Source organism: Mirounga leonina, unplaced genomic scaffold (genome assembly GCF_011800145.1).
Source record: "Mirounga leonina isolate KUSES-001 unplaced genomic scaffold, KU_Mleo_1.0 Mir_173, whole genome shotgun sequence".
In the NCBI taxonomy this organism is placed as follows: domain Eukaryota; kingdom Metazoa; phylum Chordata; class Mammalia; order Carnivora; family Phocidae; genus Mirounga; species Mirounga leonina.
The window spans coordinates 69,474,591-69,502,473 of NW_023270447.1; the positions used below are offsets into that span (position 1 = coordinate 69,474,591).

The 27,883-nt window shown below is 42.4% G+C and overlaps 1 protein-coding gene across 5 annotated transcripts; it reads left to right on the forward strand.

Annotated features, from left to right (window-relative positions):
* On the forward strand, positions 1-21,409 carry RNF19B (ring finger protein 19B). 5 transcript variants are annotated; one of them, XM_035019180.1, is made up of 10 exons: positions 1-746; positions 9,564-9,769; positions 10,947-11,091; positions 12,512-12,674; positions 13,121-13,235; positions 14,500-14,640; positions 15,602-15,809; positions 18,491-18,622; positions 19,417-19,918; positions 21,210-21,409. In XM_035019180.1, the coding sequence occupies exons 1-9, from the start codon at positions 115-117 to the stop codon at positions 19,877-19,879; spliced, it is 2,205 nt and encodes a 734-aa protein (XP_034875071.1). In that variant the 5' UTR covers positions 1-114; the 3' UTR covers positions 19,880-19,918; positions 21,210-21,409. The 5 variants fall into 5 exon arrangements, with proteins under 5 accessions (XP_034875071.1, XP_034875070.1, XP_034875073.1 ...); XM_035019179.1 differs by lacking the exon at positions 21,210-21,409 and having other exon boundaries at positions 19,417-20,236; XM_035019183.1 differs by lacking the exon at positions 21,210-21,409 and having other exon boundaries at positions 2-746; positions 10,950-11,091; positions 19,367-19,448.
* The last annotated feature ends 6,474 nt before the right edge of the window (positions 21,410-27,883 follow it).

A 27,883-nucleotide genomic window follows, 5' to 3' on the forward strand; every position in this document is an offset into this window, starting at 1 on the left:
TGCAGCTCGGGGAGGGCGGCTGAGGCGGCGGCGCTCGCCGCGCCGGTTGAGGGGGCGCTGAGGCGGGAGCTGTGGCGGCGCTGGGCGCCCCTGGCTCCTCGGCCTCTGGGGGCCATGGGCTCTGAGAAGGACTCCGAGTCGCCGCGCTCTACATCTCTACACGCGGCCGCGCCCGACCCCAAGTGCCGCAGCGGCGGCCGGCGCCGGCGCCTCACCTTCCACGGAGTCTTCTCCGCCTCGGCCCGCGGTCGCCGCGCCCGGGCCAAGCCACAGGCCGAGCCACCGCCCCCGGCCGCGCCGCCGCCGCCCGCCCCGGTCCCGGCCGCGGCCCAGGCCCCGCCGCCCGAGGCGCTGCCCACCGAGCCGGCCGCCGAGGCGGAGGCGGAGGCCGCGGCGGCGGCCGGGCCCGGGTTCGACGATGAGGAGGCGGCGGAGGGCGGCGGCCCCGGCCCGGAGGAGGTGGAGTGCCCGCTGTGCCTGGTTCGGCTGCCGCCCGAGCGGGCCCCGCGCCTCCTCAGCTGTCCGCACCGCTCGTGCCGGGACTGCCTCCGCCACTACCTGCGCCTGGAGATCAGCGAGAGTCGGGTGCCCATCAGCTGCCCCGAGTGCAGCGAGCGACTCAACCCGCACGACATCCGCCTTCTGCTCGCCGACCCGCCGCTCATGCACAAGTACGAGGAGTTCATGCTGCGCCGCTACCTGGCCTCGGACCCCGACTGCCGCTGGTGCCCGGCCCCGGACTGCGGGTGAGCGCGGGGGCGTGGCCGCCGGCCGGGGCAGGGGCTGCGGCGGAGGGGACCCGGGTTGGGGGACTGGACCCCCACCCCGCGTGTGGCCGGCCCGGAGAGGCGGTCCTCGGTGCGGCGTGTGCGTGTGTGTGTCCCGGCACCGAGGGAGAGGTGAGGGCTGAGCAGCGGGAGGGAGGAGAAGGCGGCAACTGCGGCGCGTTGGTAACCGGTCACTGTCCGCAGGCCCAGACGAGCGGGGGAAGGCACCCGCCACCCGCCCTGCCCGAGGGCTTGAGGTGGGGGCTGAGCAGTCGGGGAGGGGAGGGGAGCTGTCCATCAAGTCAGGAGGCAGGGAGAGGCTTTTAGGTGGGGTGCACGCCCCTCTGTCCAGAGGTAGGGGCCATGTCTTAATGACGGCGGGCAGGGGATAACGGGCAAAGGAAGGGATGAGAATATTCTGAGGGCCTCACAGCATTCGGAGGGGTGTGTCCCTTTGGCCGGGGCAGACTTCGCAGCATTACGGGAGAAGGTGTGTTCTCGCAGCTGCTAAAGTTGGGATGGAGGTGATGGAAATGGCACTAGGGGGAAAGGACAGCTCACTGGCAGCTCTGGGGCTCTCTGGGCAGTGTGTGCCTTCTGTGCCAAGCTGTTGGAAGGCCCCCTGTGGTTCTTACACTGCTGCCTTGGGCAGGGTGAGGAGTGGACGGACCTTTTCTTTGTCCAGAGAAGCAACGGGGCACTGAGAAGAAGGATGCCCAGAGGCTGACATGGTAGGAGAAAATGTGTTACCCAGCCCCTCTGATCTTGAGTTCTTGACGACAGTCTTTTTAAGGCACCATGTAGCCTGAATTTTTAAGGTCAGTGAGAATATATGCAATATGTGCGGAGACAGAATACCACCAGATTTTACTAGCTAAAGTATTCAATGGAGACCACCCTCCCACCACTTAAAAAAAAATCTGTTACTGTCAGTACATCCCATGAATAGTTGCATGCAGCAAAGAAGAGCTTATCTAAGTGATTAGGAGTCAGACTGTGCCATTTACCAGTTCTGTGACCTTGGGCAGATCATTTTATTCTTGTGTGTTATGTTTTGGGGACAAAAAGATGCTAGGGACTCCTTGCAGTGTGTGAATGTAATGGTAGTAAAAAAGCTGCATGGGCCTTTGCTTCAAAGGAGTTAAGAAGGGCTTTTAATTGTAGCCTGTATACCAAGGCTGTTTTAAGATTTCTATGATGCTGGGGTACCCTGGGTGGCTCAGTTGGTTAAGCAGCTGCCTTCGGCTCAGGTCATGATCCCAGAGTCCTGGGATCGAGCCCCACGTCGGCCTCCCTGCTCAGCGGAGAGCCTGCTTCTCCCTCTCCCTCTGCCTGCCACTCTGCCTACTTGTGCTCTCTCTCTGTCAAATAAATAAAATCTTAAAAAAAAAAAAAAAAGATTTCTATGATGCTACTATTTGTCCCCTTGAAAAGAAGCTGTCTTAAGAGTGTCTAGGACAGTAAGAAGAGTTAACTTCTGGGGCGCCTGCGTGGCTCAGCCGTTAAGCGTCTGCCTTCGACTCAGGTCATGATCCCAGAGTCCTGGGATCAAGCCCCACATCGGGCTCCCTGCTCCAAAGGAAGCCTGCTTCTCCCTCTCTCACTCCCCCTGCTTGTGTTGCCTCTCGCTGTGTCTCTCTCTGTCAAATAAATAAATAAAATCTTTAAAAAAAAAAAAAAGAAGAAGAGTTAACTTCTGTCTTTCTATTCTGCCAGACTTGGTTAGAGATGGGTGTGTTATTTAACCTCACTGAGATGGGGTTTCTAAATTACTTTGAAGTGTTGTGGTCAAAGATATGGTGTTTGTCTATGGTAGATCACTTTCACTTTGAATTACTAAGTGTTGGAAACAACCTTGTAGGCTCTTATATCTGGTGGCCTGGTGATCTCACTGGCCTTAGGAGGCTAATGTATATGATAGGTTTTATAAATACTATTGATCTATTTTCCGAACCAAAGGAATATTTACTTAAGAGAACATTGCATGGTTAATTTTGACATAGTATATTAACTCCTTTTTGAGATGTGTTTCCTTGAATTTTAACTGAGAAATGTGGCGTTGCTGATTATCTTTCTGGAAAGCTCCCTTTTTGTTTTTATTTCTCTAAAGTCAATGACTGTCTTTGCTCACAACATTAAAAATGGACAGGAATTAATTTATAATCTTTATGGTGACAACTGTAAACCATTACTAAAAGTTAATAAAGAATTAAGGCCATTTCTTATTTTAGCCAAGTATTGGTTTAGTATCATCTAGAGGGTTTTATTAGTTAAAAGCATTATAATAATTTTATATATTTTTTTTAATGTGTTATCTGTGGGTTTAAAGAAGGTGAAGTCTGCAGAAAGAAAGCAAGCTGGCATCCAAGTATCCCAGGTGCCAGGCGTACATAATTTAATTTGATCCTTACAACATTGTAAGATAGATTTGATTTAGTTTTTACAGATGAGAAAACTGAAATTTAAATAAATTGAGTGTTCAGGGTCATGTAGCTAGTGGGTGATGGAACCAGGCTTGAAACACTGGTCTTAACTCCAACCAAGGCTAATATTCTTTCCTCTCAACCTTTTCTTTTTAAAAAGCATGCACTTGTTGGCATTATTGGGGATGCTACTGTTTGTATCATTTTATCAAATGTGGCCTAAGGACAACTTTGAGAGAGCCATGGATCTGAAATCGTTTCTTTTCTGATTCTTTTTGTGAACAGCCTCTTATCTACTTTATTTTTCTTATCTGAAATAGGCCTAATCCTTTCCTGACTCGAGAAGCTTAATTAATGTTTGCAAAGTGTTTTGAGGTCTGCAATTGGAGGTGTTAGATAAACAGGGAGTAACTTTAAAATTCTGTCATTTCCCAAACAGGTATCTGAGTTCCCTGGGGATGTGGCCAATGGTTTTGCCACCTTTTGAATGCCAGGAGAAAAACAGCTTGTTTTGTTTTGTTTCAAACTGTTCTATTCTTCTGTGTCTGGTAAAAATCATGGATGAGCAGTAAGTGTAATCCCTAGTTCTCTTCTTCTTGTACCTCACCATCTTTACTTTACTTACAGATCAAGTTCTTGCAGCCAAATTTATCAAGTCCTCCCTACGCTCTGTGTGTGTATGTGTATGTATGTAATAGAGTAGGGCTCCCTGCTCAATGGGGAGTCTGCTTCTCCCTCTGCCCCTCCCCATGCTCATGCTCCCTCTCCCTCTTTTTCTCTCTCTCAAATAAATAAAATATTAAAAAAAAAAAAAAGAATTACATTTGGCATGGTGCAGGGGGCATGTAAGTGGTCTTACAGAGTTCTGGTCATTAGTTTCACTGTGATTATGATAATGAGAACACTATATATTAAAAGATTTTTTGTTTACAAAATAATTTTAGAGCAGAGTCTTGAATTTTTCTTTTCCCATACTTGAATATGATCTTATTCATAAATAAGAACCAATTTCAGTGGGGCAACATTTGCATTATTGTTTAATATTATTAAGTACAATATTACCAAGTATATTTAAAACATACTTTCAAATGAGATAAAATTGACTCAAAACACAAATAACTGACATTTTTATAGTTCTTTATAATCTTCAGATTATAAGCTCATTCAGGAATAATTTTAGTTTCATACAGGTGGATGGTGATAGTAAACTTATTTTATAAAGGAGAAACCAGTTCAGAGAAGTTTAAGTGTGGGCTTCAATGTCTCACAGCTAATAAATGGTGCAGTTGATACCCCTTAGAGTCTCTGCTTAAGCATGAGTCTTCTCAGAAACCCCCACATCATGTAAATATATAATGTTTTCCTCTCAAGTACCCTGTTACCAATCTTTAAACCCTTTCAGAATCTCTAGAAGACTGAGGGATGAGCAAAGGAGGCAACAGAAAATTTCCTGGTGTGTAGGGGCAGATCTTCTGTACAGATGAATAGGAGATAAGGCTGTCTTGACCTAAATTCTTTGTGCAGGTCCACAACTCCAGCCTCTCATTGCTGGCTCTTTCTCCTGCAGAGTCCCCCTCCTACCTGACCCTAACAGGTAGTATCAGCTGTTGGCCTTCCTGGACAACTGACCTAGACCATCCCATAAATAGGAAGCTTCTGTTCATCTCTAGCATATTTATGAAGGAAGAACAAACTCCTTGAGCAAGACAAATTTCTCAGTCAGTGGAAAGGGATTTTTTTTTTCCTCTCTGAAGCCTTCCTACATCTTTTATCTCTCTCTCTCTTTCTCTCTGGTATGACATTTTAAAAATTGAGATATAGCTGATCTGGACGTCTTCTCTTAATTTAGCTTTGTACCTTCTATTTTCACAACTCTTCACTCTATCCCCCACCCCTCACCTGCCCATCTACATCCAGCTCCATACATCTTTCCCATATTTGCCAGTGTATCATTCTAAAGTGGAACATTTTATATCACTCCCCTGCTTCAAGCTGTTCATACTTGACCTATAAAATGACTTCTTATGTCTTTAAGAACTGATTATTTATATGATCTACCCTTATAATTTAAGCCCCTTTAAAGTCTACTACCATCTTTTCATCTTGTTTTCTTTTTTTCACTTACATCAATATTTTCCAATGTATATTTTGGTATTACTGGAAAGGTAAACATTTTGTGACCAAATAAGCTTGGGGGGAGTATTGGATTGAACAAAATTTATTTCTGAGTTTTTTGTACCCTTTAAACATGCTAATATACACTATAAATTGCTAATGCTAATATACAGTGTAAATCTTCAATCTGGTGTAATTTTCCCAAACTTAAATCAACAGGAAACATGTTTTTGTTTTTTCTATGGCATCTTAAACTGACATTTTCCCTGATTATTTGCAGTTTTCTAAACTCCTTTAACAGTTACTCTGTACAGTTATTCTGTCTTCTGTTCGTGTCCTTATTTAACAATGAATCTTGTGCTCTGAATAGATTGAGAGTTCCTCTAGCCTAGGTTATCCATATTCCAACTTTTTCTACAACTCTATGAACAAAAATTTTCATTAGATCCCAGAAGAATGGGATAGTTGAATTTTGATGAGGTAGATAAAGAAAATGAACAGCCCAGTTTTTGAAAGAGACACAGATAATGGGGGTGGAGGGCAAGAAGAGGACAGACAGATGATCATTCAGTAGACACTTTTGAGAATTATGTAGTGTTGAACTTTCCTTAGGTGAATATTGGGTATTACAAAAAGGACTTAGGCGTTGTCCTCTTGACAGGGAGTTTGGCCTGTTAGAAGAGATTAGATAGATATAGATAACAGATTATAAATTCAGTGTAATACATACTAAAGAAAACACAAATGCTCTTAGAGGGTAGATGAAAGATTTTGCATGATGGTGTCAAGAAAGACTTCACAGAGGAGGTAATATTTGATCTGGGCCTTGAAGAATGTAAGTAGGAATTCATACCAGGCAAACAATGGTGCGAGTAGAGAAAAAAGCATCTTAAACCAGAGTGTTTTGAGCAAGTGAAGTGCATAGAGGTATAAAAATACAGTAGTAAGTCTGGAATCTAGTTTGGTCAGCCTCTGGATGCACAATATAGAGAGCCTGATCTGGAAAGTAACTAGAGATCAATCTGAAAAGGTAGACTGGACTCCAGTTGATAGACTTATCTAAGCCATGCAAAGAAGTTTAGGTTTGAAGGACTTTTTTTTTTCTTTTTTGTTGAAGGACTTTAAGTAAAAGAGTTACATAATGATAGATAACCTTCTGGAATTGGAACTTGGATTGGAGTGGGGAATAAGGAGACAGATATTAGTCTCTTGCAGTTGTCTGGCTAAGAGGTGACATAAATTTAAACTAGGGCAAAAAAAAAAAAAAGAGGAAGAGAGTAAGAGTACAACTCATGACAACTTGGTGCATTTCTACTACCCTTACACATGGCTCAGGGTCCATTTGTAAATGAAGTTATGTGGCCTGGAGCTAGAAAGTTCAAACATAATATAGGAACACATTTCTTTAACTACTAGGGTCTGTTAGAGCATAATCAAATTCATAATAATGGGATTTTTTCTCCAGGGCCGAAGTTAGGTAGTGCTGTGGTGTAGACTGTCACATATTATGATATTTCTGAAGACTTAGGAAATTAGTAAATTTATATAAACATAAGGGGAGGGGGAAGGATACATCTGTTTTCTTAGCAGCATGTAATTTCCGTCACCCTCTATTTAGCTTCTTCTTTCTCCCCTCTTATTTAGCTTCTAATTAGCAAACCTGAATGCTTGGTTAAGCCAAGAGCAGGGTAGGAGATAGGCTCCAGGGTAGGACATGGAAGAGAAGGAACAAGATTGTCAAGGTGGCTTTGGTCTCAAGGATGAAGTTTTTTTTTTCAACTACCTGGGGAAGATTACCCTATTCAGAATTTAGGAGTTTGCTCCTAAAATGGGCTTAGACAAAACTTTAGGTCTAAGTTCTAGTACCTGGCATATAGTAAACCAATAGATACATGGATAAGGTTTAAAGATTGCTTTAGGGTAAAGTAATAGCCCAGGAGAAGAGTTAGAATGGCCTGTGGAAGGTGAAAAACTAAACAGGAAAGGGTCTCAAACATTCATTCAACACAAGTATTTTGAGCATGAACCAGTATGCTAGACCCTGAAGATTAAAACATGGATGATACTTTTCCTTGAGTCTAGTCTGGTTGGGGAAGCACACATATAAACAGATAATTAATGTGATAAGTAGTATAAAGTAATTGTACATAGGCATAAAGTAGGCAGCCAGCTGCCTGGAGAGGTTAAGTATTAAGTAGATTTTATAGGGAAGATGACATTTGAGCTGGTTCTTAAGTGGATAAGTATTTGCCAGGGCAAGAAGAAAGGAAAGAACATTCTAGGCAGAAGGAGTAGATTATGCGAAGGCCAGGAAGTAGGATAAAATGTGCTATATTTTTATACCATACCTTTCAGGGCAAGATCTCAAATGCAGTTCTAGAATATGTTTGGTTACACTTGAAGGTGGCAAGCACCTATATCTCCATTTCTGGGATAGAGGTTAAGGCTTGGGGATTTAAATTAGCTCAGTGTCATGCAGTATGAGTCAGGGACAAGGAGCCCAGGCCAGGCGCCCAAAAACAGGAATGCCAAGTCTCGTGCCCTGACTAATTCTGTGTCATGGTAATAGATTGTTGTGGGCTCATGAGTATTTGGGATTATTTTACTTCCTTGGAACCAAATTCCACACCCAAAAGTGACATTATCAATCTTGTCAAGTGTTCATCTTAAAAGAAAAAAAAAATCTGTTAATAAATATTTATTTCCACCAGGTGAGGTAGGAATAGATCAGGAAATGATCAAGGCTTCTTGACTGTCTATGTAATTTGTATCATCAGAAGTTGATTTAAGGTACTGAGGTCATCCAGTACCTTTCCCATTTAACACAAAATAGCAAGCAGGTCACTTTCTTTAGGAGAAACATTGTTTATCTGTAGTAGCTATTTTGCAGCTAGGTTGGGTAAATTTGCTCAGAACTCCTACAGGATATGAATCATTTGCATTCACACATTGACCTATTCTCCCTTTGCTCTTTCTGAGAAAAGTTTTAGTACAGACTGTATTATATAACACAAATGATATGTCATTGATATTTTCAGTGTCATTCTCAAATCAACTTGTAGAATCTATAATAAGCCTGAGAACTTGAGTTGCTGTTATGAACGTCTAATGTACATTCAAAAAAACAAACAGTAGAGTAAATCCAAGAAAAAGTTATTAGCCTTTTTTATAAGTTACTTGAGGTCTTTGGCTATTGGAGGAGAAAGTAGAATAGGGGACAACAAAGCCCAATGGCAACACCTAAGCCTGCACTTACTGACCTGTTTAAAAATTGTTTGAACTTTCACAACTGCTATGTTCCCTTCTTTGTTTCTTTAAATTACTTTTTAAATTTTTTTATCTTAAGTCTTCATTTGTTAGGGTAATCTGAACATTTGGTTGACATATTTTGAACTAGTCAGAAGGGCTAATGGTTGTAAATATATTGGATTGTTTGTGAGAGAGTAATTCTTGGAAAATAAGTGTGAATTATAAGAAACAATTGATGTTGGTGCAGATGGATTCTGAGTTGTGCATCTTTACTAAGAATATGTGTCAGAAGAGAGAAGGAAGGGGAGGGAGATAATAGCCTTATTATGTATTAATTAGTAAGGTAGATGAGTGGTATTCTTGGATTCTGGAGCCTGTCAAGGAAGTAGATATTTCAAGGTATAGATGTGAGCTAAAAAAAAAAAAAAAATTTGAAAGATAAAATGAGCTTTCATTAGGAGAAGTTGATCATGAATCCATCTGTGGCTATTGTCTCAGGCTGTGTGTGCTCAGACCAGCTTCCCTGTGGAACTTAAAAATGAAAAAGTATACTTTAGTTTCACTATACTTTCATTTTACAAACATTCTGTCCTTTAATGTAAACAAATTCTAATCTCTCTAAATATAGCAAACCATCAAAACGATATAGTTTTGTACCCTGTTATTTGTGAAACTTGCTGTGGTAAACTCTTAAAGTAGCTTAAACTGTGGCTGAATGCATGCTAGAATCCAGGCTAAATATTGTATTTTCCCCTATTTCTTCAGAAGGTAAATGATTTGTGTTTTTAGAATCTCCAGAAGAAATTTACTTTCTCACATAGAATATGTTTTACAGTTTGTTAGGCATGCTTGTGTGTGTGTATGTTATGAGTTACATGTAGACTCTTTTCTTTATATCATGTGTAGTGGTAACGAGTGTCAGTGTTACCCCACTGAAACTGGTGAATAATGTCTGTCTTTTTCCGATCGTTCTTACCTTACTGATATCTCTTCCTGTTTCCTTACCCAGTTATGCAGTTATTGCCTATGGCTGTGCCAGCTGCCCAAAGCTGACCTGTGAGAGGGAAGGCTGCCAAACGGAGTTCTGCTACCACTGCAAGCAAATATGGCATCCAAATCAGACATGTGATATGGCCCGTCAGCAGAGGGCACAGACTTTGCGAGTACGGACCAAGCACACTTCAGGTCTCAGTTATGGGCAAGAATCTGGACCAGGTATAAGTTGGCATTGTCTCATTTTTCTCTTTATTTGATATTTCATGATGTGAGCCTAAAGCTGGGAGAGATTATTTTGCTGTATAACCAAGTATTTCCTGGGATCAGAGAGCAGAAAATACTTGGTAATACTTTCGATATTATATTTGATATGTAGTTTCTCTCTCTGACAACTGTAGGTTTTCCAACCTATAAATTGGTAAAATTGGAATGCAACAAAATTGAATTGTTTAGTTTCTACCTTTTTAATAATATGTCTTATACTGGTGAGTATATAGGTCTTTTTGCGAGGGACTTTTTCAAAACTTTAATTGTGAGCAGAAAGATAATTAGTATTAAACCTCTACTGTCTTCCTACTAGCTTTAAGTGCATCACCGCTTTTGGAAGTAGGGTACAGACTGAAGGAAAGGAAATAATATTAGTATGGATTAATGATTAACCTTAAAAGGAGGAACCTTGGCAAGTCAGAGTAAACCTATTTAAAAATGTCAGTGGGTTTATTGCCTTTTATAAATGTATTTTATTTCATTGATGTCATTTGGGAGAGGCTGGTAGGAAAGATTTTACCATTCACTTTTTCCTGGCACAGCATAATCTCCTAAATTGTCATTTTAATAGGATAGTTCCTAGCCTGCTGTGAAAATTACTAGGTGTGTGCTACATAGCATACCCAATTATTTTTAGGTTTTGAATTTGAAAGTATCATGGGAGGGGTCTGTGGGTTGTGTTAACAGCACATCACAATGATACTTGCTGAGCCTGAGAAATGAATTTCCTGAGTTAAAGTTTTTCAAAACTTAAAGCCAATTCCAAGCTGCAGACTATTATTCCTGCAGAACTCTGCTTTGAATTCTGCCAGCCTGTTGGCTGGTGAAATTCCATTTTTCTTGGAACCATCTTTGTCTCTAGGGAAGTCTTCTTGTTCAGAGTGTGGCTTAAGTGCTATGTAAGATGCCAGTTTTGGGGATAGGCAGCTCAGTATGAGACAGGATCCATTTTACGAAAATTCCTGAGGTCTAGACATAGCCAGCCTTCCAGTGAAGTGGGTTGCACAATTTAGAATTCTCAGCCAAGAGTTGACTGCCTCCTCACTTTTTATATATATTCCTAGGAATAATAAATCAAATTAGGTTTAACTGGGGGTATTTTTCTGCCCAATCTTCCTTCCCCCCTTAGCAGATGACATCAAGCCATGCCCACGATGCAGTGCTTACATTATCAAGATGAATGATGGAAGCTGTAATCATATGACCTGTGCAGTGTGCGGCTGTGAATTCTGTTGGCTTTGTATGAAAGAGATCTCAGATTTGCATTACCTCAGGTGAGATGGGAAATGTGTCCATTGCTTTATAGTCTTGTTCTTTTACTGATTTAGGGAAAAGGATGTCAAAGAGACACGGTTGTCTGTCCTCTCATTGCAGGATAAGGAAGCTATAAAAAGTTCTTCTCAAACACTCCTCTGACCATGTTTTTCTTCAGTTCAGCAACTTCCAGGGACTATTTTCATTACCTTCCAGAGAGAGTTCAATTTTCCTAGCATGGCTTTGCCACAGTCTGGCCCTAATCTCCTTTTCTAGCTTTTTCCATGTTGTTTTTATACATGCTATATTCCGGTAACCTGGGCTTGCTATTTCCTGTGTCTCCTCTGGCTACCTTTCTTGTTCATGTTCTTTCATAATTGTTCATGTTCTTCCCTTTGCCCATAATACTTTCTGATCACGTCACCCTCCCAGCAAGCCCCTCTTCTCTCAACCTGTTCAGTTCTTATTTCCCCTTCAGGGTCCACTTAAATGCCATTTCATCTATGATACCTTCCCCAGCTTTTTCTGCCTCATTCTTCTGTATTGGCATTCCTTAAATATTTCATTATAAACATCACTACTTTTACTTCATATACATATCTAATTTTGCTAAACTGCATACATTTATTAAGGCCAGAGTTATCTTTTTACAGTTCCTTGCATGTAATGACTTTACAAAGAATTCAGAGTGAATATTAAAATATTGTCCTAAAGGAGTTAATATTTACAAACTTAACATTCATTGTGTGGATGAAACATTACATTTCCAATATAGCAAACTTTGACTTACTTACACTGTACTGATTATCGGGAAACAGAGGTGTGTAAGACATGATCCCTACTTTCAAAATTGCTTATCCTGTCTAGTAAGAGAAGACAAGACAAAGGGAGTGAGCAAAAATGGTTGAACACAGAAGGACTGAGTATAAAAGTAGCCAAACTCAAGAGTATGAAACTTTATGTACATAAAGGGTGTGACAAAGTCTTTTTATATCCTTCCCCAGAAACATAGTTTACACTATCTATTGGGATATGGGTAGGACACATGCCAAGAAAACTATTCAAGTCAATGTTCATTAGCTGCAGGGCACAGCACTTTTGAATGAGATGTCAAGTGTGTAGGTTGTGCAGGATCCCAAGTAGTATATCAATCAAGGAAGCTGGATCATTGTTGGGTTAGGGAGGACAGAGTTCAGTAGCAAAGAAAGGAAAAGAGGTTTCAAGTCTGTAAGCCTGTCTTTACAAACAAAAGTAAAGGGCCCAGAGCTCTAATCTGACCTTGTCTTTTGCTCCCCCTCATGTAATATATTCATTTCCTAAAACCTCTTGTAACTGTTAATCATCTTATTGAAAAAGAAGGCTCTTGCTCTTATCAAGCCCTCTGTTGACAACAGCTGCATTTGTAATATTGATATTAACTTTAGCATGTTTCCTCTGCAGCCCCTCTGGCTGCACATTCTGGGGCAAGAAGCCGTGGAGCCGTAAGAAGAAAATTCTTTGGCAGCTGGGAACACTGATTGGTGCGCCAGTGGGGATTTCCCTCATTGCTGGCATTGCCATTCCTGCCATGGTCATTGGCATTCCTGTTTATGTTGGCAGGAAGGTAAGACATGCTGAGTTCTCTGTGTGTTCTATCCCCAGGTTTGTTGGTAAAGTTTTGAAGGAAATAGGGAGGAGCTTATATTTCAGAGCTTCCTGAAAACCAGCTGGTTCTTAGATAAAAATAACCTTAATTTCTTAAATGGATTTTCATAAACCCCAAGAGATCTGAAAGTTCTTATTAGCATCCTGGGCCTGGTTTGTCTCAGTGACTTAAAGGTGAAATACTTTCCTCACAACCCTGAGTTATTTTGTCTCTTCTTGGATTAACTTTTTCTGTATTAGTGTATGTCACCCTGGTCTGAGTTAGGTTAAAATTTGAGAAAGATGGCCTCTTGGTTGGTATGGGATATATTTTAATATAGATGGAATATTCACTTGTCTTTTTCCACCCCAGCAAAAAGATTGATATCCTAACCTACTGACCTGGATTTTCTTTCTTATTCTTAGATTCACAGCAGGTATGAGGGAAGGAAAACCTCCAAACATAAGAGGAATTTGGCTATCACAGGAGGAGTGACTTTGTCAGTCATTGCATCCCCAGTTATCGCTGCAGTTAGTGTGGGTAAGCTAGCCCAGACCGCGACTCTTCTCTTTCCTTCCCTCTCTTTTCTTCCACCACACCCCCCTACCCAGCTTTCTGACAAGAGCATTTTAGCCAGCTGGCCAGATGTTTCACCTTGGAGGCCCCTACATTTTATGCTGAACCCACCTTGGGAGTTAACTCTATTAGGCACTGTTGTTATGATTATCAGCCACACTAAGTTGTCAGAGTTTGGGATCTTTCATTCCTAAATTAGTGCTTAGAACTCTGTCTGGCTCAGAGAAAAGGTTAAATTAAAGAATATTACTTTAAGGCCTAGTTTTTCACCTTTTATCTTCCTTCTCCACTTGCTAGGGAACCCACAAAATAAAATTACTTTTATTTTGATTTGCTTAATGCCTCACAGTATTTTGGGAGGCATGAGGGTTTGTTTTAGAATAAGAATATTATAACTAACATTTATTAAGGCTCTCCATGTACCAGGAGCAGTTCTGAGGGTTTTGCATGTATTAATTCATTTAATCCTCACAGCACTACAGTCGTGATAGTGAGGTGCTGTAATTTGCCCAAGGTCACTTAGCTGGAACATGAATCAAGGCAATCTGACTTGAGAGCCTGTGCTCTTAATGGCTAAGCACATTCTGCCTTCACAGCAGTCAGATTTTGGAATTAACATCCTGGGGTGATCCTAAGCCCCAGGAGTCACTTATTTAATGTTTTGAGTATTGATTGGTTCTTGGATTAGCATGTCAGCAGTGAGTAGAAGAGGGAAAATAAAATCAACATATACTTACTGTGCTGGGCACTGTACATACGTTCTCTTTTTTTTTTAAGATTTTATTTATTTATTTGAGAGAGAGAGAATGAGAGACAGAGAGCATGAGAGGGAGGAGGGTCAGAGGGAGAAGCAGACTCCCTGCCGAGCAGGGAGCCCGATGCAGGACTCGATCCCGGGACTCCAGGATCACGACCTGAGCCGAAGGCAGTCGCTTAACCAACTGAGCCACCCAGGCACCCCATACCTTCTCTTTTGATCGTTGACAACCCTGGGAAGATATGTGAGATTATACAGCTAGTAAATTGGAGCCAGGATTCTAATCCAGGCCTTTCTAATTCCCAAGTCCAGTCATCGTTCTGTTAGACCCAGCTACCCCTTTAGGATAGCCATCTTCTGTCTTTCTTTGGCCCTTTATAAAGTGGTTTGTCTGTGCTCAGGCTGGGAAGGAGAAATTTAGGGCAGTTGCAACCTGATGGCCTGCTGACTTGTTTCCTTCTCCTCCCCCAGGTATTGGCGTCCCCATTATGCTGGCTTATGTCTATGGGGTTGTCCCTATTTCTCTCTGTCGTGGAGGTGGCTGTGGAGTTAGCACGGCAAACGGAAAGGGGGTGAAAATTGAGTTTGATGAAGATGATGGTCCAATCACAGGTAAAGGGAGGATTTTAATTTCCCTTTGAATTTATGGTGCAGAACAAAAATCAGTAGAATTCAGCACATTTTACGGAGAGATTGTCATTGGATTACTTTGGATAATGAGCTTTGTAGGGGGTAAAGTATTTTTAGCTTTTCATTTCTTTGTTCCAGAATTATTAGGTTAATTCCTCTGGTACTTGGCTCTGTGTGGCAGGTACAAACTAGTAGGATTCCAAGTAACTCCAAGTATGCTGGTAATAGTAGTGATGATAATAAAGTCTTATATCTGCACAGTACTTTATAATTTTCAGAGGACTTTACACAGTTATTATCTCACCTGGTTTTTAGAATAGCTTTCTGAATAGAGAGGGCAGGGGCTATTATTATCCCCATTTAATGGGAACTTCTTTAAGCTTTTGTCTCAACATCTGTTAAATGGGTTTAAGAGCTTCTGCAGAGCTAGGACTAGAGCAAGTCTTCCAGCTTCTTTTTTTGTTCCCCTGACTTCTACTTTGATGTTTTCACTTTACCATATTAACTAAGCTAGGGCACAGAGAGTCCCACAATTTTTGAAGCTTCAACTAGAATCAACACCTAACATGACCTAAACATGTTTTGAAATCTTCATGTTTGATTAGATGGCATCTATGGTATAATGGACGGAATAGTGGACTTGGAATCAGAAGTGTAGTTTTGTGTGACCAGCCATGACTTGGACATGTCATTTAGTTCTAGACTTTCGTTTTCTCCTCTAAAATTCAGTCTGTTATTGCGTAGTTATTGGGAAGATTAAATATTAACAATATGTTAAAACACCTGATGTGTGGTGGCTGCATATAGTAGCTGTTCATTAATTGAGTAAATGAGGATTTTTCTACATGAATATTCTCCACTCTGAAGAATCATTACAGGAAAATAACAGACTCTATTTTGATGCTGTGTTATCTTGAATTGAAATGTTTGGTTCCATCCCCAGTGGCCGATGCCTGGCGAGCCCTCAAGAATCCCAGCATTGGGGAAAGCAGCATTGAAGGTCTGACTAGCGTATTGAGTACCAGCGGAAGCCCTACAGATGGACTCAGTGTTATGCAGGGTCCATACAGCGAGACAGCCAGCTTTGCAGCTCTCTCAGGGGGCACTCTGAGTGGTGGCATTCTTTCCAGTGGCAAGGGAAAATACAGCAGGTAAGCAAATGGATAATTTTTTTTTTTTTAAAGATTTTATTTATTTATTCATGAGAGACAGAGAGAGGGAGAGAGGCAGAGGGAGAAGCAGGCTCCCAAGGAACAGAGAGCCCGATGCGGGACTCGATCCTAGGACCCTGGGATCATGACCTGAGCTGAAGGCAGACGCTTAACCATCTGAGCCACCCAGGCACCCCGCAAATGGATAATTTCTGACAGAACCAGTTGGAATGATAAGTAACATACCTGTATTGAGCCATGTCTCTGTGCTAAGCACATCTCATATATCATCTCATTTTGATGTAATCATCAGTGGTTTGTGGGGTTTTTTGTTGTCTTTTTTTTTTTTTTTTTAATTTTATAATGAGAAAACAGGCTCTGAAACGTTAAATGACTTAACAGAAAGTTCAGTGTTCTTTCCACTGCACCATAGTGGCTCCATATAAAGAGCAATCCTGACTTCAGATTTTCCCTCTAAAACATTAGGCTGCCTGCTTCTAGAAGGGAAAGCATGCATTTTTGTAGAATTCCCAAGGCTGTGCTCCCCATTAGGCTTGTCATTGACTTTCAATTGAATAGCATTTATACTGTGTCTTTTTGGCTTACTGGTGCTGTGATCCTTATTACTTTCTTATTCTTATTCCCATTTGATAGATAAGGAAAATCAATTCTATGATTTTGTGTTGAGAAGCTGTAAAGCTTTATGACTAAAAATGTTATGACTTGCTTAGTCATTTAGTTAGATAGATAAACCAGAACGTATTCAGAGGAGCATAGCAGGTATTATATGAGAAGCAGTTAGTTGAATGCACTGGAGAAGAAAGACCTGCAGATGGGGCAAAACAAGGTAGGCAAGTAGGAGAAATGGTTGCCTTCAGATAACTGAAGGACTTTGAACAGGAAGAAAGGATTCTGACCCATGCCAAGAGGTAGATTAAGACAACTTGGCGGAAGCTAGAAGGAAACTTAATTTTGTTTCATTATAGAGAATATTGGAAAAATCTATATAAAAGTTCAAAGAAGGATTGGATTACTTTAGAAGATACTGAGCTGCCTATCCCTGGAAGTGTTTAAAGTAAGACCAGATGGCCATTTGGCTATTAGAAGGAGTCAAGCAACAGATGACAGATGGACTGGATCCCACACCTGAGTGCCTGTCAGTCACCTGGGAGCCTCTTAAAAATAGATTTCAGGGCCTTATCCCAAAATTAATAAATTGAATCCCCTGGAGTAGGACCTAGGGATCTGTGTTTTGAAAAGGTTCCCCAGGTGATTGCACAAGCTAGCATCTGGGAAGCACCTAAGTGATGACATTTGTGAAAGGCCTCTTCCAATTCTGAGATTCTATGGAAAAGCTGAAACTAGAATGCAGGTCTCTGATTCGACACACTTTCCATTGCACTGCCTCATTTTCCTGGGCCATGGCACATTCTTGAAGGGTATCTGAGGCTGGAGCTGCAGAGTGAAGGTGTGGGCAGTAGGATGGGGGTTGCTCGAATGTGCAGCTGAAGGCTGCTGCTGACCTGTCTGTGCCTCATCACTCTGGTTGTCTCTTGTTAGGGGATCCCGCCCCCACATGCCAGAGAACTCACTGCTGGGCTTTCTTAAAACCATCACCCTTGTAAATAAGCAGACAGACATAATTGGAGACTGACTTGCTGAAATTGCAGCTTAGCCGGTCCAGCTGTTCCAGTTCTGTGAAAGCCTTTTATAGGAAGTGGATGAGTCAGATGGGTTTGACTGTGAAACCTATTAAGAGGAAATACTTAGGTGTGCAGCAAACCGGTGTTAGAGCCAAGGAGGGAAATAGTTCTGGGTTCTCAGCTTTGAGACACCATCGGGAAAGTTTGCTGCTCCTGTGGGAGGTCAGATCCTCGATGTCCTTTAATCTTATAGCCTGGGGGTAATTTGATTGCTAAGTGTTTTGAGTTCCTATGTGCAAGACACAGAGGGTAAAGTGTGAATGAGATGTGGTCTCTCCTTTTTTTGGAACTCACAGATGAGTGAGGGAGAGATGCATAAATTAATTTAATAAATAGGTAGATGCTGTGGGAGCATTTAATAGGGAATGACTGGTTTGCTGGGAGAGTGAGGGGGATGAAACTTCCTCTGTTGTTAAGGACTGAATATGAGTTTGTCACATAGAGAAAGGAAACTTCCAGAGAGAGGGAATAGCATGTGCAAAGTCATGGAGGTAAACAACATATATAGGTGTGTAAGGAAAGAAAGAATTCAGAGTGATTATGATTTGGAACCTATGGTGAGAGATGGAACTGGAGAGAGAGCTTGGAGGCAGATCAGAAAACCAGGAGAGGACTGTTGGCAGTAGAGAGCCAAGAGAGGACTGTTAGAGTGATCAGGACTTTGTCCACACTGGCACTGATGTGGAAGGTGTTGGACTTGAACTTAAGGCTGCTGGAGAGAGAACCCAATTGCAATTTTCCAGGCAGGAGATGTTCAACGCCTAAAGTTAAGTAGTAGCAATGGGGGTAGAAAGGAGGGGACGATTTCAGTAGATATTCGAGAGAGAAACTGTGTGAGCATCTATTTGAGCTATTTGACAATTGGAGAAGATCAGATGAACTCAATTAGCAAGAGAATAATAGAGATGTGTGCCAGGAAGCAGACTGTCTTGGAATACCCAGGTCTCGTATTAACTTGATCGTCCCCTCTTTACACAGGTTAGAAGTCCAAGCCGATGTCCAAAAGGAAATTTTCCCCAAAGACACAGCCAGTCTTGGTGCAATTAGTGACAACGCAAGTACTCGTGCTATGGCCGGTTCCATAATCAGTTCCTACAACCCACAGGACAGGTATGTGAACAGTCAGAGATGCCCAGGAGAGGTTACAGTTTGTGGTCGGGTCCTTGGCCTTCAGAAGCTCAATGCCTCATGTTAGGGCTGTGAGTACCATCAGATGGGATATAGAGTGTGTGCCCTGAGTGCACTGGGTAGGTTCTTGTTATAAGAGTGTTTGGGATCTCTTGATTGATTCTTCTTCTTAGCATTTGATTTTTAGGGGTTTCTTTCTTCCTTTTCTTTCCTTCCCCCATTTTTTGGGGTCTTTTTTGGCTATTGTATAATTATTGTCATGAAACTTAAGGAGCTAGATTGCTGTTCACTGATGTCTGTGGGTCTGTGGCTTTTGCTCTCATGTCACCCTTTGCCTGATGTGACTCCTGTCACCTAGTTCTCTTTATTTTTGAGAAGCTAGTATAACTGATACAGTGTGATTGCAGCACTCCCTACTGGAGAAGTTCTGGTTTCTTCTAATTGTGCCACAGTAGTAAAACTAGGAATCTTCTTTCACTTTCGTATTTGAGTAGGATAGTGTGAGGGTCTGACCCTTAGTTGAATTTTGAAAGCTCTTTTTTAGTTGTGTAAAGAAATTGGCAGAGGTGCGTGTGTGTTCTTAATCATCAAAAGGGATCTAGTTCTTCTTCATCTCATTGGAGAGTTAGGTTAAATTTTTATTTTTGCTAAAAGTGAGCTTTCGTCTACAGTTGACCTATGTTTTGGACTTCTAATCCTGAATCCACAAACTGCTTGTACCAACAGGTATAGCATGAGCCATACATGACTCAGCAAAGTGGATTTTGTCTCCACAGAGAATGCAACAATATGGAAATCCAAGTGGACATTGAAGCCAAACCAAGCCACTATCAGCTGGTGAGTGGAAGCAGCACGGAGGACTCGCTCCATGTTCATGCTCAGATGGCAGAGCATGAAGAAGAAGGTAGTGGTCGTGGCGGCAGTGGCGGCAATGAAGAGGATCCCTCCTGCAAACACCACAGCTGTGAACAGAAAGACTGTTTGGCCAGCAAAGCTTGGGACATCAGCCTGGCCCAGCCCGAGAGCATCCGAAGTGACCTGGAGAGCTCTGATACGCAGTCGGACGATGTGCCAGACATCACCTCAGATGAGTGTGGCTCCCCTCGCTCCCATACGGCAGCCTGCCCCTCGACTCCCAGAGCCCAAGGTGCACCGAGCCCAAGTGCCCATACGAACCTCTCTGCCCCAGCCGAGGGGAAGACTGTCTTGAAGCCAGAAGGTGCAGAAGCCAGAGTATGAAGTGGAATGAATGCTCCTGTTCTGAGAAGCACACTTGTTGTAACTGCATCTTTTGGAATATTTTTTTGGGGAGGCGGGGATTTATGTATTTTATTTCAAAGATTCTCTGGTCACAGGTTTTCCCCAGGGAAATTCTGAGAAATTTGCAGTTTCTTACCAGAAAAAACATGGAGATTTTTGCCCTTAGTCCTACCCCCACCCCCTCCCTCCTTTTTTTAGTTTTAATTTATTGGTTAAACTGATGGTGGCGATTCGTGAGGTGTGTCAAAGAGTGTACAGATGTATGTGTGTATATTGTATGTATGCTAACATATTACTGAAGGACACATTTTAATAAAGATTTCTGTCGTAATTCAACTCAATCTCATTTTCCTTGGCTTGGATAGTTCTACAGAGCCAAGTGTTTGAATAGACCACTCACGGCTTTAACAGTCTCTAGATCGGAGTTTTCCCAATCCCAGGAAAGGATTGTATTCTAATTAGACTGCAGTGGAGTCCTCTATAAACCAGTGACTCCTAGCCTGACAGGAAGCAAAGGTAGCTTGCTTTGGACTGCGTAGTCAGACTGAAGCCTTAGCTGAGTCAGCCATGTGAAGAAGCTGTAGATTAAAATGAACCTTGTTTGCCCTCTCGAGGCAGCTGTGTAGTTTTGCTGTTAAAGCTTTACTTCGCGTTGTAGGCACCAGTAGAAATGTACTTCAGAGGAGGGAAGGGGCGGCGGCTGTTGCAGTGCCTCTTCGGAGAGAGCCCAGTGAATGGTGCAGGGTTAAAACTTGGGGACAAAGTACTCTTACTGGAGAAGGAAAGGTCCTGATTTTGCCTAATCACCAAGCAGTAACCCAGGTGTTTGTTGTATTCTCTGGTATGCACTCCCTGTTCCAAAACGCTGTCTCTGTTTTGCCAATGTAGTTTAAGTAAGAGGGCCTAAGGAATCTGACTAAGATTCGTAATGAAAGGAGACAGGAGACATGCCATCAGAATCTCAACATTTAATTTTATCTGCTCTTATAAAGTCATCAGAATTGCACTAAGTTGGTATTACTCAGGGTTCTGGCTCTGTCTAGAATAATGACCTTAGCAAGAAAGCTCATACATAGTGTAGCAGAAAACCTAAAAGATTCATGAAACCTGATGTAAGATTCTAAATCTGGCAGTAACTTTGTGACTGTGAATCAGTTTCTCTCTCATGCCCCTAGTTTCCCCAACTCTTAAACAATATTTAAGGAGCGTCCAGTGCCAAACTTCTCTAGCCCCTTAGCCCTGGGCCCAGAGAAAGAGTTGAAAACATCCTTTCCCTGAGGACCAGATGGCTTTCTGTTTCCTTCCACAGATGCACCTGCTCCTTGTCTTCCTGGCCTGTGCTTTACCACAATGAGGAGGATGAATCTGGACGACAACTTGGAAGATCCTTATCTCTGGGGCACTGCAGCTAGACTGAGCACATTTCCCTGCACCTAGGACAGGAAGTGCTCTTAGAGGGCTTCGGGTCTCTGGAAGACAATGCCCTAGTGTTCTTGTGTGAAAAGGGGACTTGTTGGAAAAAGGGGCAGACAGTCTGGAAATCTCTGAAATGCAAATAATCAACTCAAGATTGCAGTTCTCTTGAAACCTCACCAGGACAGCCGTTAACTTGGATAAAATCAAAGAAGTCTTTTGGAGGGGCAAGCGTCGGCAGCCAAGCCTGTGTTGTTATCTAGGCTCCGCTTCTTCCTGCTGTGAGACTTGGGCAGTGGCCTCTGAGTCTGTTTTCACTTAGCCAACACGGGGAGAACAATCCTTAACTATGGGGTCGTAAAGATTAAGTGAGATGGTGACTGAAATGCTTTTTTTCCTCCTGCAGGAATAAGAAGAAATAAGTTAAGGGAGATTATGGGTGCCATCTAAGGAAAGCCCGGAACTCTAGACCAGAAGCTATGAAAAACTAAACTTACTCTAATCCTTTGCAACACTCCTGTTGCAGATCCTAGACATTAGTTGATGAAAAGGCCCTTCAGCGCCGCCTGGAGGAGAACATGAGTAATGCATTGGAAAAGTTCTCCCTTTAGAAAATGGGGAAAGTTTAACTTCCTCTTTGTACAGCATTCATTCATTTTGAAATGCCTACCACATTTCAAGTGTAGAATACAGCAATGAAGAAAACACAAAATTATTGTCCCCATGGAACTTACACTCTAGTGGGGAAAGACCATCAGGTCTATAATCTGGATGAGGATTAGTGCACTGAAGAAAACAAAGCAGGGAGAGGGAAGAGAGAATGGTAGATGGTGTTACTTCAGATGGTAGTATAGGCCTCTTTGATAAAAGTAATTTTTTTTAATCTTTTTTTTTTTTTTTAAGATTTTATTTATTTATTTGACAGAGAGAGAGAGCGCACAAGCAGGGTGAGTGGCAGGCAGAGGCAGAGGGAGAAGCAGGCTCCCCGCAGAGCAGGGGGAGCCCGATGCGGGACTCGATCCCAGGACCCTGGGATCATGACCTGAGCGGAAGGCAGTCGCTTAACCAACTGAGCCACCCAGGCGCCCTGATAAAAGTAATTTTATCAGAGTCCTAAGGGGAGTGAGGAAGAACCAAGTGAATATCTAGAGGAAGAACGTAACAGTCATTAGGAACAGAGTACAAAGACTCTTTGGTGGAACATCCTTAGTCTGATTAAAACACATGCACACACACACAGCTTAGAGACCTATATGGCTGGGGATGAGAGTGTGTAGATTAGCAAAACAGCTCTGAAGACAAGGAAATTTTAAGTTTCTCTGAGGCCAGGAAGAGAGGTAATCTTCAAACCAGAGAGATGGGATGCTTGCAGTCAACTTTCAAAGGGGCTAAACCTGGGAGAGGGTGCGTCTGGTCACCAGTCTGACTTGGATGGACTAATGTGAAGAAACTCATGGATATGGTACTTATTCATTCTGACCCTTTCTAATACACTTTCTTGTACTCCAGAGCCTGGAAAGCTAAAAACTACATGTCTTAAACTTCCTTAAACCAAGGTTCTGAATATAATTTAAGTTTTGCCAGTTAAATGTGCAAACAAGATGTGGAAGGAAGAAGTGACTGAGGGGTAATCTTCAGCTATTTTGACTAGTTGCTACTGCAAGGATATAGAGACTTTGGGTTTCTCTTCAACAGTATTCCAATATCCGTCCATAGTTTTGTGAGTGAAGGGCTTCCTGATCCATAAATAACAGTGATAAGTGTTCTTATAGTCAGCCTGTGGTGGCCTCCTGATGCCTCATCTTGATGGTCACAGAGGTCTACCAGGGTAGACCAGTCAGTTTTTCCTGGAGGTCCAGCCTAGAGCCCACTTGCTCAGGCTTTCCAATTCTGGCAAGCACCTAATTTATTTGTATTGAATCCTTTTCTACTTAAAATAGGTACAAGGGTTTTGTTTCTTACAACTACTAATTGCTGGTAATGGTATTTGGTTCCAAAAATGGTTATAGGCAATAGGCCCTCAAACATGGTACTCTTAGATTAGTTGTGACTTTGTTGGACTTGAAGGAAATGAGGATAAAATTGCCATTGGAAAGCAGTAGACAAAGATTACTTATATTTGTGGTCACTTGAAATGTCTTTTGGAGGACTTTGGCAGATCAAATGGCTGCCACTACAGACCCATCATGTAAGAAATGAGGGCCTAGATGGTGGTGGCTATGCTAAAGAAGTAAAGAAAAGAGGGGTGCCTGGATGGCTCAGTCGCTTAAGCATCTGACTCTTGGTTTCAGCTGGAGCCATGATCTCAGGATCTTGGGATTGAGCCCCACATTGGGCTCCATGCTCAGCTGCAGAGTCTGCTCGGGATTCTCTCTCCCTATCCCTCTGCCCCCATCCCCTCCCCCCAACACACGGGTGCACTTGTGCACATGCGCCCTTTCTCTCAAATAAATGAATAAATACAGTTTTTTTTTTTTTTAAAGAAGTAAAGGAAATAAAACCAAAGGCTCAAGAACTTTATGTTTTCAGCTCAAGGCATGTATAGGAGAGCCCCAGAAGAATTTCATCTCTTGCAACTGCAAGGCTGATGATACACATGAAAATCGGAAGGAGATTCTGGGTTATAGAATTACAACATAAGTTGAATTCATAGCCTTACCATGTCTCTTTTTTTTTTTTTTAAGATTTTTTTATTTATTTGACAGAGAGATGGAGAGGGAACACAAGCAGGGGGCAGTGGGAGAGGGAGAAGCAGGCCCCTGACTGAGCACGGAGCCTGATGCGGGGCTCCATCCCAGGACCCTGGGATCAAGACCTGAGCTGAAGGCAGATGCTTAATGACTGAGCCACCCCCTTATCATGTCTCTTATGTGAAAATTATAGCATTGTTTGGGAGAGAGTGGAACCCTGAAATGAGAAATTGGGGACATTTGAGTAGATTTGGATAAACTCCAGTGTTCTGAATCCAGAGTCCACTTACCTTCTCTTACCAGCAGAAACAGCCTTTCTTCCCCTCACTGATATGGCTGGTCCTGTCTTACTTGGAGACCCTCGGGTACTTGCCTTGAAAGGGAATGCCAATACTTATGTCCCACCCCATACCCCGTATTGCCACCAGATCTGTAACTAGAGTCCCATCCCAGTATGCTTTTGGAAGCAAACACAAAGTGTGATCTAAGGGAAGTCTTACAGAATTGTAAGATTTTGTTAATTTGAATCAGCAGAAGCCTGGATTTTAAAAGTTTAGACCAGGAAGAAAAGAACATTATTTTCATTTGGGTTGAATTTATTAATATGAAAATTCTAGAGATACTGGATTCAATATATTGACTTGAGCAGCTAAGAGTCCTTCTTAGCTGGTTGGTTAGATGAAGCCTGGACTGAAGAGTGGTCTACACTCAAATTGAAATGCCAAACATTCCTTAGTATAGCATTAAAAGATGAATCCAAAAACATGAAGATAGAAATGTTGATGCAGATTTATCATATGTGTGACTTATTCATCTAATTTTGCCCTCCAGAATTGCTCAGAGGATATTCCTTTCACCAAGGAATTGGAAAGTACACAGATAAGGGGAACACCTTATCTGGAAAAATGCTATAGTTTATATCCTCCATAGGCTGGGATTGAAGCTCAGAGATGCTGCTGTTGAAATGGAATCCCTGATATCAGTGAGGATGATGGGATCCTGGAGTGGCAGGCGCCAAGGGGCAGTACAAAGGCAGCGGAGCCGGGGTTGATAGTCCTATTTGGTTTATATAACCCAAAGCAAGACTCCAGATCTGGCAAAAAGAGGCCTATTTTGAGTCACCAAAATGGAGTTACAAACTCTCACTGAATTCTCAGACCCAACGCCCTTGAATAAAGGGGTGCTTAGTGCCCTGGAGGGAGCACCCAACAATATCACCATAACTGTAATTGTAAATCTTTTCGTCTTCCCGAAAGGAACCTTAAGCCATTTATCTATGTTCCTGTGGTTAGGGAAATGGAAATACCCAGGCCTTTCGGGAATACTTAGAAACTAGGACTATGCTAGCAGTAATCCTAAGGGATCTAAAAGGTCTTTGTGGGGCGCCTGGGTGGCTCAGTTGGTTAAGCGACTGCCTTCGGCTCAGGTCATGATCCTGGAGTCCCTGGATCGAGTCCCGCGTCGGGCTCCCTGCTCGGCAGAGAGTCTGCTTCTCCCTCTGACCCTCCCCCCTCTCATGTGCTCTCTCTCATTTTCTCTCTTTCAGGTGAATAAATAAAATCTTTAAAAAAAATAAATAAATAAAAAATAAAAGGTCTTTGTGGTCCACTAGTTAGAATAGAGGTTTATGGGGTGTTACGGGTTGAATCATGTCCTCCAAAAATGTATGTGTTGGAGTCCTAACCCATAATACCTCAGAATGTGACCTTATTTGGAAATAAGGCCATTGCAGAGGTAATTGCATTAAAATAGGTCATATAGGAGTAGGGTAGGCCCCTACTCCAATATGATTGGTGTCATATGTAAAAGGAAAAATTTTAACACAGAGACACAAAAACAGAGAACGCCACGTGAAGATGAAGCCAGAGATCCGGATGATGCAGCAGAAGCAAAGGAATTACAGAGATTGCCAGCAAACCACCAGAAGAGGGAGAAGCCTAGAACAGAGTCTCCCTCACAGCCCCTCAGAAGGAACCAAACCTGCCAACACCTTGATCTCAGATTTCTAGCCCAATCAGTTTGTGGTGTTTAAGCCACCCAGTTTGTGGTACTTGTAGTAGCATATCTTGCAGACTAATACATGGGATCAAATAGTTTAAAAGGAATTTTGGCCCAGATCTATCTCACATATTCATCCTGTGGTTATTTCTCAGTTCCGGTAGGCACAGTTGTAACACATACTTGGCAACTGGCAGAATCTTCGCATTGACCTCTAGAGTTAAAGCTATTGTGGTAAGAAGAGCAAAAGAAAGCCCTTGGAACTGTCCTTTCCCAGCAGAATCATAATTCAAAAGCAGGAAGTGCATCCCTGAGGGCATGCTAGATATCACTGCAACCCTCAAAGACTGAGAAGGTCAGGAGTGCTGATCTCTATCTTATCCACATTTAAAGTACAGCTTTGCCCTGTACAGGACTTGACTCGCAGCTGTTATTTCAGATATAATCTCTTCATGAAGCAGGTCAGCACCTGCCCCAGCACGTGGGGCAGTGACCTGGAAGATGCTTTCTTCTCTAGCCCTATGAGCAGAAAACATCACAAGCAGATGACTTTCACCTGCCAAGGTCAACAGTCCATCTGACTGTCCTACATCTGGGTTATATCACCTCTCCAGCTCTGTTGAAATCCCATTGGTAGGCACTTAAATCATCTCATTTCCCAGCACACCACTCTACATGTGATAACATCATGTTTTTGGACCTAATCGGAAGTAGCAGGTGTCTAAATGTCTTGGTAAAACACATGTGTTCTAGAGGCTAGGAGATAATCCCTGCACAGATTATGAGCCTGCCACCTCCAGGAGGTTTTTAGGAATCCAGAGCAGTAGCCTGGAGCATGGTAGGTTATCTACAGTGAAAGATAAACTATTGCACTGTACACCTGCCGCCACTGAGAAAAATCCTGAGAATTTAATCTTTTTTGATATTGGAGGTAACCTACCACATTTGGTTATGCTGTGCTGACCTGCTTACCAAGTAACTAATATGGCTACTGACTTTGATGGGCCAAGGAAAAGAGAATGGTCACCAGTTGGAATAGGCTGCAATGTAACCGGTTTGGATTTTATGACCCAGCAGATCCAGTGGTGTTCAAAGTCTCTTGGCAAATGAGGATACTGTGTACATACACACCAGCAAACTTCTATAAAAGAGCCACAGCACCGGGCCTTAAGATTTTGGAGTCAAGTCGTGCTAATTTTGGCAATGCCTATTCTTTTGAGAAGCTGATGTTGGCTTACTACTGAGCCCTGCTCCATGCTCTGGGGGGACTAACTACACACTTACTAGCAGATCAGATCCCTTCCATCACCGAGAACACAGGGACTTTCCTCGCTGGAATAGACACACATTCAAGATATGGATTGTTTCCATGAATGTCAAACCTAAAATATTCACAAAGAAACGTTAAATAAAATTTCAATTATTATGAAACTAAAGACATTCCCCCCCCCCTTCCCATTATTCTAAATTTGATTGTACGTTCACTTTGAGAAGCACAGTGGTTAAGATGATAAACTCCAGAGCCAGAATGCCTGGATAGGAATTTCTTTCTTTTTTTTTTTTTTTTTAAAGATTTTATTTATTTATTTGTGTGAGAGAGAATGAGAGAGAGCACATGAGAGGGGGGAGGGTCAGAGGGAGAAGCAGACTCCCTGCCAAGCAGGGACTCGATCCAGGGACTCCGGGATCATGACCTGAGCCGAAGGCAGTCGCTTAACCAACTGAGCCACCCAGGCGCCCTGGATAGGAATTTCTAACTCCACCATTTAAGTAGCTTATGACCTTGAGCAAATTATTTAACCTCTCTATCTCATTTTCATCATTTGGGACTGTGAGAATTAAGTGAATACATATAACAGAGCCCAGCCTGTAGTTAGTACTA